General features: G+C 38.4%; 1 protein-coding gene across 1 annotated transcript in view; it reads right to left on the bottom strand.

The window, feature by feature from the left end:
* ODAD2 (outer dynein arm docking complex subunit 2) overlaps positions 1-16,660 on the bottom strand; it is an 85,649-nt gene that overhangs the window by 45,623 nt on the left and 23,366 nt on the right. The window contains 5 exon segments of the mRNA XM_061350923.1: positions 4,828-4,982; positions 5,477-5,587; positions 6,930-7,166; positions 7,325-7,534; positions 7,835-7,981. Of these exon segments, the coding sequence (XP_061206907.1) occupies positions 4,828-4,982; positions 5,477-5,587; positions 6,930-7,166; positions 7,325-7,534; positions 7,835-7,981 (860 nt within the window).

Raw genomic sequence — 16,660 nt, 5'->3', positions numbered from 1 at the left:
CAAGGCTCTGTCCAACCAGGCCTTGAACACCGCCAGGGACGGAGCATTCACAACTTCCTTAGGCAACCCATCCCAGTGCCTCACCACCTTCATAGTAAAGAACTTCTTCCTTATATCTAATCTAAACTTCCCCTGTTGAAGTTTTAAGCCCTTGTCCTATCACTACAGTCCCTAATGAAGAGTTCCTCCCCAGCATCCTTATAGGCCCCCTTCAGATACTGGAAGCCGGCTATGAGGTCTCCATGCAGCCTTCTCCAGACTGAACAGCCCCAACTTTCTCAGCCTGTCTTCATACGCGAGGTGCTCCAGTCCCCTGATCATCCTCACAGCCCTCCTCTGGACTTGTTCCAACAGTTCCATGTCCTTCTTAGGTTAAGGACACCAGAACTGTACACAATACTCCAAGTGAGGTCTCACGAGAGCAGAGGGGCAGGATCAGCTCCTTTGACCTGCTGGTCATGCTCCTTTTGATGCAGCCCAGGATACCGTTGGTTTTCTGGGCTGCAAGCACACACTGAAGCCGGCTCGTGTTCAGTTTCTCATCAACCAACACCCCAAGTCCTCTGCAGGGCTGCTCTGTATCTGTAGCTGTGCTTGGGATTGCTCCAACCCAGGTGTAGGTCCTTGCACTTGGCATGGTTAAACTTCATGAGGTTGGCATCAGCCCACCTCACAAGCGTGTCAAGGTCCCTCTGGATGGCATTCCTTCCCTCCAGCGTATCAACCGAACCACACAACTTGGTGTCATCAGCAGACTTGCTGAGGTCACACTCAATCCCACTGTCCATGTCAGCAACAAAGATGCTGAACAAGATCGGTCCCAACACTGACCCCTGAGGGACACCACTCGTTACTGGTCTCCAGCTGGACATCGAGCCATTGACCACAGCTCTTTGCGTGTAGCCATCCAGCCAGTTCTTTATCCACCAAGTGGTCCATCCATCAAATTGATGTCTCTCCAATTTAGAGACAAGGATGTCGTGTGGGACAGTGTTGAACACTGCAGAAGTCCAGGTAGATGACATCAACTGCTCTACCCCTGTCCATCAGTTCTGTATCTCCATCATAGAAGGCCCCCAGATTGGTCAGGCAGGATTTCCCCTTAGTGAAGCCATGCTGGCTGTCACCAAGCACCTTGATGTTTTTCATGTGCCTTAGCATGCCTTCCAGGAGAATCTGCTCCAAGATTTTGCCAGGCACAGAGGTGAGACTGACTGGTCTGTAATTCCCTGGGTCATCCATTTTCCCCTTCTTGAAAATGGGGGTTATATTTCCCTTTTTCCAGTCATCGGGAACTTCACCTGACTGCCATGATTTTTCAAATATGATGGGCGTGGCTTAGCTACTTCATTTGCCAGCTCCTTCAGGACCCGCAGATGGATTTCATCAGGTCCCATGGACTTGTGTGTGTTCAGGTTCTTAAGATGGTCTCAAACCAGATCCTCTCCTACAGTGGGCCTAGGGTCTTCCATTCTCACAGTCCCTGCATCTGCCTTCCAAGACTTGGGTGGTGTGGTCGGAGAATTTGCCAGTGAAGACCAAGGCAAAGAAATCATTAAGAACCTCAACCTTCTCCAAATCCAGGGCAGCCAATTCTCCTGATAGCTTCCAGAGGGGGCCTACATTGTCCCTAGTCTGTCTTTTATTTGCTATGTACTTATAGAAGCCCTTCCTCTTATCTTTTACATCCCTTTCCAAATTTACTGGGCCTTAGCTTTCCTAACCTGGTCCCTAGCTTCCTGAATAATATTCCTGTATTCTTCCCAGCCTGCCTCTCCTTGCTTCCACCTTTTATAAACCTCCTTTTTTCCTTCAAAGTTTCCTCAGCAGGTCCTTATCCGTCCAAGGAGGTCTCCTGGCCCTCCTGCTGCACTTCCTTCTAATTGGGATGCAACACTCCTGAGCTTGTAGCAGGTGATCCTTGAATATCAACCAACAGTCTTGGGCCCCCCTACCCTGTAGGGCTATATCCCATGGAACCTTACTAAGCAGGTTCCTGAAGAGGCCAAAGTCTGCTCTCTTGAAGTCCAGGGCAGTGAGCTTGCTGCACGCTCTTCTCACTGTCCTGACGATCTTGAATTTGACCATCTCATGATCGCTGCAACCATGGCTGCCCTGGAGCATCAAATCATAGAATAATTAGGGTTGGAAAGGACCTTAAGATCATCTAGTCCAAATGCCCCTCCCATGGGCAGGGACACCTCGCACTAAACCACATTGCCCAAGGTTCTGTCCAGCCCAGCTTTGAACACTGCCAGGGACGAATCATTTACTTCCTTGGGCAACCTGTTTTTGGTGCCTCACCACCCTCACAGTAAAGAATGTTTTCCTTACATCTAACCTGAACTTCCCCTGTTCTAGTTTGAAGCCTTCACCCCTTCTCCTAATGGTACAGTCCCTGATGAAGAGTCCCTCTCTGGCATCTCTGTAGGCAACCTTCAGAAGGCTGTTATGAGATCACCATGCAGCCTTCACTTCTCCTGGCTGAACATCCCCAATAATCAGTTGTACATGTGTCTTTTGTTTCATACAGAAGATATTTTTTATATTTTGATGGCAGAACTAGAACTGCTTCAATAAAACTTAATCTTTCCAATCTGGTTTATCAGTATAACAATTAGAGTAACTGAGGAATAAGGAACTGTCATTTTTTATCATTCAAGTCCTTGCTTAGAAATTTTTCTCTGTGTTTGCTATAACTGGAAATATCTCTTTTTTTCAAAAGAAAACATCAACAGCATGAAAAAAAGAGTAGCAAAGCAAAAAAACAATTTTAAAAAAATACTCTCATTTTCTCTGGCTACTTTATCTGTATTACACATCCGCTGCTTCACAGAGGGAATGGTGTGAGCTGGCTCTGCAATGGACAGGCTATGCTCTGACAGAGCTGTTGGCTCGGGCCATCTTGTGTCCAGAAGCAGTACGGCTGCTTGCATGCAAACCAGAATTTGAGCTAGCTAGTCCAAGACACCTGTACCAGCTCACTGCTGAGTCAGAACATCTCAGCAATGTACTTCAGGTATAGGAAATACAGTAGAGTAGCTTGAAGATACATGCAGGAACCAGCAGGGTTTGACAGTTCTAGCTTCATGCCAGACTCAAGCTCATCCCTCCAGATCTATTTACGTGTTCTCATATTATCCTCTGTCCCTGTCCTGCAGTGCCCTCCCATTCTGAGTTTGGGTAGAGTTTACTGCTTCAGACTCAGCACTACATGATACATGATTTCAGCTCAAGCCTGGAGCTGTGCCTGGGTAGTAACCTTTGTGGAGCTTCAAGCACTTGCCAAAGATGTATGAGTAGCCCAGCAAAAATCTGTTTGAATTTGGCAGAACTGTTTGCTACAGCTATTTATTAGTATAATAAATAAAAAAGGCAGGGGCTCATTCTCTAGCCCTGAGGAGAACAAGCACAACACAACAGCCATATGGCTAAAATCTCTTAACCCTCACAATTCAGGGTGGCCTCACCCATTCTGCCTAATGGAAACAATCTGTTGCCTGCACTGTTCCCAAGGAGTGTCTGGGCACTGTCTGGAGGAGCCCTTGCTGGCACCAGCCAAACTGTGTAAGGGACTGTCATAAAAAGTTAAACAGTATGGAGAAACATAACATAGTGCCTTAACCCGGAAAGGTTTGGCCTAATTCATTTTACTTGTACAGAGGGAGCCATTTAGTCCATCTCATCACTTAGTGATCCAGAACCAGGATGTCTCTGTGCAGATACCCAAAGCCCACATAAAAGAATATATCATTCTGAAAAACAGCTTACTGTGCAATCAAGAATGCAAAAAGCAGCAGAGTACGTAAAGACCATGGCTTGTATACCAACAGCTTGGGAACTCATTTGGAATAGTAAAAAGCCAGACTATAAACCCTTAAGATTTTTCGTGATTTCTATCCATCAGTAATCTATCATACCTGCTAGTCCAGCACAGTACACTAAAATTAGGGCTGCAGGAAGAGGTTACCTTTTATTGATATGCACTCCAGCCTATGAATCTTACATTCATCTGTACAAAGCAGCATAACTTCAGCAGGAAACCTAGCATACACTCCAGTGAAGCAGGCTTTTCTTTTTTTTTTTTTAAGTATGGTGAATGAATATGATACATTAATTTTAGATGAGGAGACTGAGAACTCTCAATCATTAAGCTGTTCCATGAAAGGCAGAGGGCGATAACTGCTGCTGTCACATTCTCAGATAATCACTCAGGACCCTGATGTTGAAGTTGTAGGTACCTACAGTACCTACAGTACACTCTCATCAGTTAACTCCACTCATTTGCAAGTTGGGTGTACAGGTTGAGATACTTTTCCGAGACCTTCTGTAGTCAAGGAGAGAGGTGTCTGGGCTAATTATCTTAGATTACAGTATATATTTATAAAGTAGGTGAACCTAATGTGCATTAGATATCTACCTTAGAATGAGATAATTTGCTCTATCTCTACTGACATAAAACGTGAACTCTAAGTGTGCTAACTATTCTCTCTCTACCATGCAGCAGTGGTCCTGGTTTGTAAACTACAGAGAGAGTGGGGATATGAGATATATCTATGTATTAAACATTTAGTATGTGCTAGTACCCCTCCTGACTCAGTGTCCTATATCTTAACTGAGGCACCAATTGTTCCCATCGACTCTTAAGATGCTAGGAACTTGATGCTATCTCCACAGTACTCTGATGAGGTCAGGTGGCCCTATCAAACCAGAGCTGAAAGCCTAACATATTCTAAAGTATGTTTTTGAAGAGTCTTGGCATAACAATTTTGAAAACTATAGAGGCCCATAAAATCAAAACATAATAATGTAAAATTAAATTGTTACTTTGCCACATTTTCTTCACTGATTGCACATTTCCAGATTGCTCCTGTCACAGCTGCTAAAAGTAGTTTGTTTTCAGAGTTAGCAAGCAGAACAGACAGTGGCTGTAGACCTCCATGCTGTCTAACCAGGTCACGTGTTTCTTTATCTTCTGCACACTGTACAAGAAAAATATATATACAACGTGAAATGTTAAAATTATTTCTTCAAAAGCTAGGTGTATTCTGTTGTAACTAGCAAAAGCTAATAGAGAAAAAAACATAAATATTATACTGAATATGCTAACAACTGACCAAGAGAATTTGACAGCAACTGCTCCTATATATGCAGCAGTCCTTATGCTGTCACACTGACCACTTTGTGAGCAAAAAATCCGTAAAAAAAAATAAAGCAGCTCTTTGCACTGTATGCCCTACCTCTTTCCATTGCTACCTGTGCAATTCAGGGCTTGTACACAAGAAGAGCAATTAGGAATTTAATTACAATATTAAACATGCAGCTAAAATATTCTCATATGAATTATCCAAAGACCATCAACCTTTTTATAAACACATTAGAGAAATAATAAAACTAGAAATATTAAAACTGACAACCACATGAAAACAAAGGGCTAATCATGAAACTGATCTACTGATTATAACAACAAAATTACCTTAAATATGGCACTTGCACAATGCATCTGAAGCTCCACATGTTCACTACTCAGATTTTTCACAAGGTACTCAATCATCCCTTCTGTCTTTATTGCAAGTCTGTAACTTGGCTAAAAAGATAAACTGCATCTTTAAATCCTGAATATTAACAGTTAATACTACTAGTCACAGTAATAATACAGTGCTACAATTCTAGGCTTTGATATTGAGAAGCCTTGTACTAGATTTTAAGCAGAATTCATCTGCATTGCTTTGAAAATAACTATTCTATTCTCTAAGTTAATCAAATACATAAATTCTCTGCAGTGCTGAAATCACATTTAAAACCAGGTGCTGCACTGCTGATTTTGTAGCCACCTGGCTTAAACAGAATTCTGAAAGGTGTCCAGACTCCCTGCTCACAGCCAAGGAAGAAAAAGATGCTTCAAAATGGGATCATGAAATACCCACTCCCTTCAACAGGTCTATTACTAGAACAAGGTTAGAAAACTGAGAATTAATTTTTTTCATGATCTTTTCTTCCAAATTTTAACCCACAGGCATTGTAACAGGGGACCATTATTTAAGAGAGGGAAAACATTTGTGTAAGAGATCCATTTAGTGTTATTTCCAGATTCAGCCAAATAAGAAATCTCAAAAACTTCTCCTCAATACAGACTTACTGAAACTAAGATCTGCCAGGTTGCTGTCTCACGGAGCATGCATAAACCTGTGCAGTTTCAGGAAGCTAATTTTGAAAATACAAAGTGTTTCAAAATGTAAAATCTTTTGAAAAATCATGTCTTCCATGTTTCAAATTCACCAAGAGAACTTATGTGTAATTTTTACCTTAATGTCAAGTAAGAGTCCAGAAAAAGAAAAAAACCACTCATCCTATATGGCAATGGTACAAACTACTTGTATTCAGATTTAAAAACTGAATATACTCAGACCTGTGAAACCTGCCAAGGCAATCTGTAAAAAAATCACATATATTGCTTTCTTTTTTTTGCAATTGGTCAGACATCATCGTACCCAATTCACAAGGCCATTGTAAACCATAATGTCCTGTACTGCATTGGATCTTTTTGGCCACACCTGCAGGTGAGCTTTGCAGAATTTAAATGTACTGATTAACCAGAATATAGCATCTTAAGTTGCCAAACTTGTCAAGTATGATGAAATAAAAAAAAAAAAAAACCCAAAACAAAACAAAACAAGCAGAAGAAAAATAAAGCTGGTTAAGGATTTCATTTCCATATGTTTTCTTTCACAAAGAACTCCTAGACTTTTAAATAAAAAAGATGTTGTCTTTACTTCATTACAAGCTGTGACTTTCTCAAAGCACTTTGGCCACACAAAGCATCAACTTCCAGATGGGTAATTGCCCTGGTTTAAGTCAAATGCATGCCTCCTTTTAGTAGCCAACTATTTTAATGTTTAGAAATAATGCAGCTCCATGTGTTTACTCACCGTTGAGGCACATTCTTGTAGCGTCCCCACTACTGGAGTTAAGATGTTTGCATGTGAACATTTGAGCCACCTAGCTAATAATGGAATACCACCAGCTTTATGGATTGCTGCTTTGTTTTTGGTGGCTTTGCTGCAGCTCCAGAGTGCCAAAGCTCCACAACGTGCCATTTCACTATCTTTTGCTTGGTATGGTGTTAGACTGGTTGATCCCATTGCATCACAGTCCAACAGCCCAACCTAAAAAAAGATTTTTTAATTATCTACAGGAAAGTTTGATATTATACTGCTTTTTAATTATGGTAAAGACTACCACAAGAATCATGTATGCAACACCACAAAATTTTTTGGACAAAAATGTGCATATGAAAAGGATATAAATTTTAATGTCTGCTTACCAGTCTCTTGATTCCTCCATGCTGCCTAACTGTCTTTTGTGCTCGCTTAAATCTAGCAACATTAGCAATTGTTTCAGCTGCCAGACATTTTAGTTCTCTATCCGGAGAGTCCAATATTTTCACCATAATCTCTAAGCCCCCAAGATCTGCAATTGCATGTCTGATCAGGGTATTTTGACTAATTTCCTTCAGGATTTTTAATGAACCAATCTAAATAATGGAAAATAGCAAGTTAAACATTATTTAAGTATACACAAACAGAAAAATATTTAAGTATATATAAACAGAAAATATTTAAAATTATGGGCTATCTAATATATTTTATCTGTGAAATTGAATCAGAAGAAAGAAACTGAAAGTTAAAGAAACAGATTTTCTGTTTTAATGCTTTCAATCAAGAAAATACAGAAATAAGAAATCCATTTTCTTTATACTATATAACTTTGGAAATTGGAAAAATATTCTAATAGAAAAGACATATCCATTGCTCTATTTGACAAAGCTACTTACCTGACATTTAATTTCTTCCGTATCAAGCAAATTAACTAACACTTCAAGACATCCAATGTCTCTGATGGCCATCTGACAGGTTTCTTGAGCCAGATTGAAATCTTTCATCGAACACAGTGCAATCACAGTAGCTGTAGGATTACCTCCCTAAAATAAACAAATAATAAACAAATGAGTAAAACACATTCATATAAAACATAGTCTATTCAACAGTACTAGTTAAAGTGCTACTAAATAAGAAACATGTTAGAGCATTTCAGTTCTATGGTGTTAAGTAACACAGACTTGATAAGAAGTAGAATTACTGGCTTTAAAAAGACAGAGGGGAGATTTAGATTAGATATTCGGGAAAAGGTCTTCACTATAAGGGTGGTGAGACACTGGCACAGGTTGCCCAGAGAAGCTGTGGCTGCCCCATATGTGGAAGTGCTCACAGCCAGGAGGATGGGGCTTTGAGCAACCTTGTCTAGTGGAAGTTATCCCTGCCCATGGCAGGGGGTTGGAACTAGATGATACTTCGGGTCCCTTCCAACCCAAACTATTCTATGATTCTATGATTATGTCTGGAAATGGCGCAAAGGTTGGAGAAAGAACAGCACAGTGTGACAAACGACTAATACGGCTTGCTGTGAAAAGTCTAGTAAATTAGGCAGTCAAGTATTGTGAGTTTTCTAAGAGTGCAGATAGCAAAAGAACACACAGTGAATATACAGACATTTCAGAGAAGCTACTTGCATTCTTTGCATTAGTATTCACTCTGAAAGAAACCAAAGTGATTCAAATGTGTATCTTCTATTGTGGACATTTCAGAGGATTTTTCTGAAACTGAAGCCACTGTAGGAAATTTTTATTAAAAAACTCTGACATTGTGAAGAGTAACAAACTGCCATTATTAGACAGTATTCAACTGAGTTATAAAGGAAATGGTAAAATAGTTGACTCAGTAAAAGTGGCATTTACCCTTTCACTTCAAATTGCCCTGTTGCCAATGTCCTGGGAAACAAAAAATGTGATGTCAACTTTGAAAAGAGCTCAAGGGTTATCCAAGGCCTTTTAGCCAAATATCTGTGCTGGACAAATTGGTAGATTGTAATAAAGAATTAGCAGACATCTGTCTAAATAGGATATTCTTGAAACAATATGAGAGTCACCATGGATCTGTTATCAGATCCTTTCAAAATTTACCAAGCTAGTTGGATAGGTCTAACTGAACTCCATTTTAAAGCCCCCCTCCCTGGTAGCTTCTAAGGAAACTAAGCCACAATGTTATACGAGGAAAAGTCATTTCATGGACCGAAAAGAATGACTAAATAGTTAGAAACTGAGGATAGGAGCAAAAACTCAGTTCAATAAAGGGATATGAGTTAGTGGAGTTCCACGGATCTGTGTTGAAGTTACACAATTCAACATAGTTATGAACACCCTGAAAGACTGGTTATGTGATCAAGCTTATTGATATTATGATTCAGCCCCAGTTGTGACAAATTGCTGAAGAACTTGCTAAGCCTAAGAGGGCAATAAAACAGCACACGAGAAATGATGCACATCAGAAAAAATTAACTCCATAGATGAAATTATACTTTTTCAGCTGTCCATTAAAAATTAGAAATGATATCCTGAAGTTAGGGTAGATGGAAATAAAAACCATTGTCGTGGTTTAACCCCAACCAAGACAGCTTGTGCACTTACTCCCAGTGAGTGGTGCCAGGCTGGAAGCAATCGAGGCCCACGTTAGTCCGTCCCCCCCCCTTCCCCAGGGGCTGCCGCCCCCTTTCCCCGCTCACAGAGGGGTGGGGAGGAGAACTGAAGGAATGCAACTCCCACGGGCTGAGATAAGAACAGTCTAGCAACTAATGTACAATACGAATCACCACCGCTACCACCAACGACAACAGTAAGAGAAAATAGCAAAGGAAAGGAGTACAATACCACACGCCGAACCACCAGTCCGACCCGGCCGACCCCCTGTCCTTCTGGGTACCTCCCAGTTCCCCCCTGGGCATGATGTGCTGTGGTATGGAATACCTCTTTGGTCAGTTTGGGTCAGGTGTCCTGTCTCTGCTTCCTCCCGGCTTCCCCTCCTCCCTGGCAGAGCATGAGACTCACAAAGTCCTTGGCCAAACCAAAACATCATTTTTATCAGCTTTGTTCCCAGCCCGAAAGTCAAAACACAGCACTGCAACAGCTACCAAGAAGGAGAAAAAATGACTGCTGCTGCTAAACCCAGGACAAACATAATGGAATGTTAGGAAAAAAATAGTGAACAGATAATGTCAGTATACCACAGAAGAAATTCATGGTTCACATATACCTTAAAAAGTTCATGCAGTTCTGCAGCCCCAGTTTCAGTAAGGTTACTATAGCACTGGAAAACTTTCAAAGAGCAGAAAAGACAATCCAAATATTTTCAGTCTAGAAGACAGATGCCTAAAAGGGTACGACAGAGGTCTACAGTGTCAGGGATGGCATTGAGCATGACAGGCAGGGATTGACTGTCCAGTGTCTCTTTAAATACAGATAAAATCTCTTTTAATAATGAGGTATACTGGGATTGAGGTTGAAAATATAAAAAAGGATTTGGTTCTTTAAATGAGGTAACAGACTAGTAGATCTAGTTGCAAAAGTATTCTGCGTGAAAATTAAAAGTTTGCACTGAAGGTCAGTAAAAACATATGTATCTCATTAAATTTTCAACTCCCTGAGCTAAAAACAAATGGCAGATTGGAGAGTATTAGAAAGTAATTAGAAAGTAGCAGAAAGTTGTGTGTTCTTACTTCACCCTGAACATTCATTTAGGGCCCTGGGTTTCTTCTGCCTCGGTAGAATATGAACAGAGTTTCACACTACTGTAAGTTACGCGGTCAAGTCTCCCACATTTGTGGAAATCAGAAGGCAGGTAATCTGGAGTGCAAAAGATGAGCTTTAACGGCAGAAAACTTCCATCCTGATCACTCTGTCACACTTCCTGCTGCAGTCAGGTTATTGGGATATGTTATCTTTTGATGTGCCCTAATTTAAAGGTCATACACTTAGAAATAATGAAAACAGGATATAGCTCAATGTAGAAGTTCTATCCTGGAAACCAGAGCATATAAAAAGACTTGGGATGCTGAATATGAACTTGAAATTACAATGTAACACTTGATTAAAAGATGAATTTTGGGATGTATAATTCAAAGTACTAGATAGGAACAAAGGTATTATCTCTTTTTAGGCACTTGTGCAACTACTACTGAAATTCTGTGTAGAATTTTACTTTATACCATTCTAGAAGGCAAGTGAAAATATGGAGATTATTCAGAAAAGAGAAATAAACTTATTTTAACCAAGCCTGTAAAATTGTTGCATTAAGACAAATATGAGAAGCACTCTTTAGTTTATTAAAAAGAAATTAAGGTATGATTTATTCATAATGAATAAATAAATCCACGAGGATAGGAATGTGATCACAGAGAGCTCTACAGTCTACCACAGATGTTTGCTGATGTGAAGTTAAAGGTACTAAAATTTAGACGAGGAGGAAAGAGCTAGCTTTCTATTGTGTGGTTAATTATTCTTTGGAATAAATGACATAGAGTGATAAGATTTCCAGAAGTGGAAATTTTTCAGTCAAGACTGGAAGTTTTTCTAAAAGATAAGCTCTATTTCAGTCAGAGCTACTCGACTAAAAACAAGAAATAGATCAAATAGTACACTCTATGGTATGCAGAAAGTTAAACCATATGATAACAATGGATTCTTTTGAACCTGTAGCATAGATTTCCTGTTAATCAAATTGGGGATGAACCCCGCTACACAGAAATTAGAAGGGCTGTGCTACCATGTAGCTACCACAGAAGCTGGAGTGCATGAGCAATGCCAACTGGTGCTAATGTGGAAGTTACAACTTAGAGCACCTAGTAAATCAAACTACGTTATCCACCTCCCACATGCCTCTGGAATTCCAGGGAAGCTTTTGTTCCCATCCAGATCTGAACTGTGCTGCCTAAGCCCATCTCTTTCAAATTACAGTTCTGAAGCTGTAAAGAACTTTGAGACAATCCTTTCCAAAAGAAAATATTTTGCTGAATTGTACACATCATACGGAAATACAGACTATTAAAAAACTGAATGATGCTTACTAATATGAAACAAGAAGATCTAAGAAAAGCAGAAGTTTTGCAGCGTATTTCTTAAACAGAAACAGTAGGACAAATACAGTAAAAAAGTCTTTAAATTTGACATGCTCTTCAACTGATACCATAAATGTAGCAGAGAATTGCAAGTGAGAAAATACAGCCAAAACGAATGTGAGAAAAATACTTCATAAAGTTCAATAACTTACATCAGTTGGAACACTTCTGATAAATCAATAAATTGTATGCGGATGGCACGTCATAGATAATTTTTACTTACACTTCTCGTAACAATAGATTTCCACAAAATCTCTCCAAGCTGTTTAAGTATAAAATTATTTTTTTTTAACAACATATAGTGTCCTAAAGGAAGATTCTTATGATTTTTTTATCTTTTTTTTTTAATCTTCATCATCATCTTGACTTCAGAAGAAAATGAAACGGGTCTCGCTTTAAGAACGTATTTTGAAAACATGTCCTAGGAGTATAATATTGTAACATTGTCTCCCTAGAGAAACTAGCTTATCCACACATATCAAGCTCAAGTCTAAATAATTAAAAAAAAAATCCGTAAGATATGATTACTACATTACACAGAATATTCTGTAGCTCAAAGGACGAACAGCTGTTCTTTTATGATGTTTGTGGTCTTTTCATATAGTATAGACTTTGAGATTTACTTCGCTTTGTATTATAAAAATTTTGAAACAGGTGCTTAAAGAGAAAACTTGTCTTTTTATTATTTGACATAAATGTAAGAAGTATATCACTAACCTGACAAGCAACATCTCTTCTTTTGAGGATCGTTTCTCCTACAGTGAATCTACATTTGTACATAACATAGTAATTCATAATTCACTTATTTTACATGTATAATGGTTTGCATATGACACCTAATATGGACCAGGTTTTTAAAAAATAAACAACTTTAAATTCTCTTCTATTCAACAAGAAATAGAACTTCATATAAAATACATAAATGCATCTTATGTTTTCAGCTTCCAAAATGCATGCACCACTTTAAGTGTTTTTAAAGTAAAACCACAATAAAATATTTTTCATATGTGCTGAAGCATCAGTTCTGCAGAATAAGAAATGTTACTGATGGTTTCAACAACTATTTTTTGTTTCTTGAAGCTATCATTACAGTAAGTCTTACAGTACTTACAGCCTAGATTTTAACATGCATGGAAATAGTTACCTCTCCATTAAGTTGACATAAAATCTGTGTCATGTTGTTATATCATTTGAAATTTGATAGGTTGGGTGCAAAATAAACTCTACTGGCAGATCAACAATCAATTTTAAGGCTTGAAATTAAACACAGACTTAGTTTAAAATGTGCCTCTCTTCCCATGTAGTGGTATAACATATATATCCACAAATTAAATTAAGATAAACCATATTGATGCTATGTTATCAGTAAAACATCTTCCGTGCAAATGTAATGTCTCTCATGATACTAGAGCTCACCACTGACAATTACAAAACTATAAAGAACATGTAGCAAAGCCTGCATTTATTTCACTTTTATTTTTAGGTGTTTAACACTTTTCTAATAACAATAATGAACAGATTAATCTAGTTAAAACTTTAAATGTGTGTATACAAAGGCAGCTGCTTTAGACTATGGTAAGACTGTATATGAATTTGGTATCTGTGAGTCTGACCTCACTGGTTTAGTCACCACTATACTAGAAATATCTATATTTGGCAACATTGCTCCCAACATGATTTCATATATAAGTTAGTCCATTCTGAATGTACAGCAAGATGGAATATGCATAAACTTTTGGCTGCATCCAGCCGCCTTTTCCCTGGCTTTCTTAGTGTCCTATCTTTCTCCATTTAAAAATCCTTGGGCCTTCAGAAATTCTTCATTGTGATCTTAGGGAATGCCGGATACTGCTCCTGTGACCTGGCAGAAACATGTTCAAATACAGCATGCCTAACACACACTGCTCAAAGACCTAGTGGAAGATGTCTTGGCCCATGGCAGGGCATTTGGACCTGGATGATCTTCAAAGGTCTCCTCCAAGCCAAACCATTCTACGATTCTGTAATCTAAAGTTATGGTGGCTCCTCAACAACAGCAGTGGTAGAAAATAGCTACCCATTTAGTTACTGGTGACAATATTTGTTAAAAATAGTATTTAAGGTCATACTAGGGCTTCTTAAGCCACAAGGGTTCCAATGGGAGGAAAAAAATGGAAATTAGCTATAGGGACATATTCTAATATTCTTAAGCATTTAACTTTTTTCCCTGTAAGTTTGTTAAGTTAATTTTATAGTGAAAAAAAAAAAAGGGCAAAAAGTGCCTTTGTGCTTATTTTGTGGCCATTACCTCCTAAAGCAGCTGAAATCATATTGATTCCCAATGAAAGTCAGGAAAGTTTGAAGGTTGGTGGCCCAAGATGTTTCACACCTAAAACAACGTTTTTAGATGGCAGTGATAAAATAGCAATTAAATTAAAGCTAGTAGGAGGCCAGAAATTCATCCGTTGTTGTTTGGTAAATTCAGAAAACCAAAAGCCATGATGTAACTAGAAAGAAGCAAAGAGGAAGCTCAGAAGAGGCATTAGTGCCTTTTAAAAATTATATAATGAGTACAAAAGCAAAAATCTCATTGAGGATGAAAACCAGAAAGTATAGAAAGAGATTAATTAGGCAAAAATCATGAACCCTTCAGTTGGCTCAAACTCAAGAAACAGAGAATGAAGACAACATCAAATAACTAAGAATGAAAATAAAAGAATAACATAAGCATATAAGGGCACAAACCAAAATAAAACTACCAAGGGACACACAGGTTAAAATTATAATTTCTTTGATACCTTCATAATAATCAAGAAGAAAAAAACCTAGTCAATGGCAAGTGTTCAACAAATGAAAGCAAGAAAGCTAAAAACATGAATGGGTCTTTTTTAATGCATTAGTCTTTACTGTGTTCTAATAACATACCATTAATGTCAATGAAGATGTAGTAAACACTCTGCTTATGCTAAGGACATAACTAGTCAGTAAGTACTTAGAAAACTTAGATTATTACATATTAGCTGACCTTGACTGAATCTGCTTTATGGTACTGAGAGAACTGGCTGATGCCAAAGATCGTGATTAGTTTGCAGAACTTCAGAGAAAAATCTGGTGTTAACAATGGAACACAATATAGATATTGCCTATCAACACCACAGTGTTGTCAGACAAAAAAACAAACTTCACAGAGAGACTTATAATAATATTTGTAACCTGTAAGATAGAAGAAATCATCCGTATTTGTTTTGGCACTAATAAAACAACAGCTTAAGTACTCATGCTTATTCTAGGTATCATACCTCAGAAAAGATAGTGCCCAATTTGATGAAGATCAGAAGAGGACAGCAAAATATCTCAGAAGTATGATCTAAACAGAAAAACAGAACTGGTGTTTACTCTAGAGATGAGAACAAGGTGGTGGTTTAAGGAACAGCTACAAAAACAATAGTCTGTCCTCCACGTCCATTGTAGGTAAGACAAAAAAATAATGGGATTGAAAGGCATGAGGGCTGATTTATTCTAGATATTAGATAAACTTTTTTAATGGTAAGAATATTTTCATTTTGGAATAATGGCTTACAGCAGTTGTGAAATCTCCACCATAGGAAAGTTACAGAAATATTTGTCCAGAAGACACACAAAGAATTGATGCTGTTTTGGAGGCAAGCAGGTGGGCTAAATGACCTCCTGCATTCTGGTTTTAGCCCTGTTTTCTTAGATATATTCACGGATTTTTATTACCATGAAATTTTGGAAATATTAAGCTTACCAAATATTTCATTCTCTTTAAAAAAAAAAAGAGGATTGATCTGTAGTATGTACGATCACAGATACAGAAGATAGATCATAAAATACACAGGCTTAAGATTTCAGTATCACATGTCCCATTCAAATTATAACCCTTCCTAGCAAACTCAAAAGCTTTAAATTTTGAAACTATGATTTCAATTCAGTAGGCTAGGAAAGAAAGATACAAAATTTCCTCTAGAGTCATCTTGGGAAAGGGTAAACACTACTGAAGTTTTTGCAGATGAACTGCCAGCAGGCAGAAACAATAGCTTTTCAGATAGCTGAGACAGTACAGGAGCTGTACTAGAGACCTATGTAGTATCTATACTGGTACAGATCTCTTTACAGCACACATTTCCTCTTTCCTTTTGCTCGAACCCCCTGGCATGATATGTAGCATAATTATATTACTTGGACTGATCTTCCTAGAGCAGAGACCTGTATCAGAATTTAGAATTGTCACAACTGATGCTAGAGAAAGGATGGACTTACGAGAAAGGCCCCATACCTGGATTCAAGACACCAGTGGTCCCAGAGCCTTTGACAAAATTCCTGCCTGCTACTGCCTAGATGCCTTTTCCCAGTATCTTTGTTTCCAACTTTCAACTGAAACCTAAAAGCGTTATTGAGGCACAAGCAATAAAAGTACTAACAGGACTATAAAGAAGATGATTCCAAATGTGTTGCCCAATCTGTAGTAAAATACAGATACATGCATTGAAACATACAAACATCACAGTAAAGGTATAGTGCATTTCAGTTTCTTGAGAGAAACCAAAACTACATAAAATGCCAATTATACACCTTTTGGCTCACAAACATCTCTATAAATACTGTACCTACTTGGAGTTTTTTAAATTAATTTATTTAATTTGCATTTGGATTT

Source organism: Neopsephotus bourkii, unplaced genomic scaffold (genome assembly GCF_033783945.1).
Source record: "Neopsephotus bourkii isolate Nb327-2 ecotype Australia unplaced genomic scaffold, CSIRO-AGI_Nbou_v1 NB_53, whole genome shotgun sequence".
NCBI lineage: Eukaryota > Metazoa > Chordata > Aves > Psittaciformes > Psittacidae > Neopsephotus > Neopsephotus bourkii.
The sequence above is the reverse complement of the archived record's forward strand: the minus strand, read 5'-3'. Positions and strand labels throughout refer to the sequence as shown.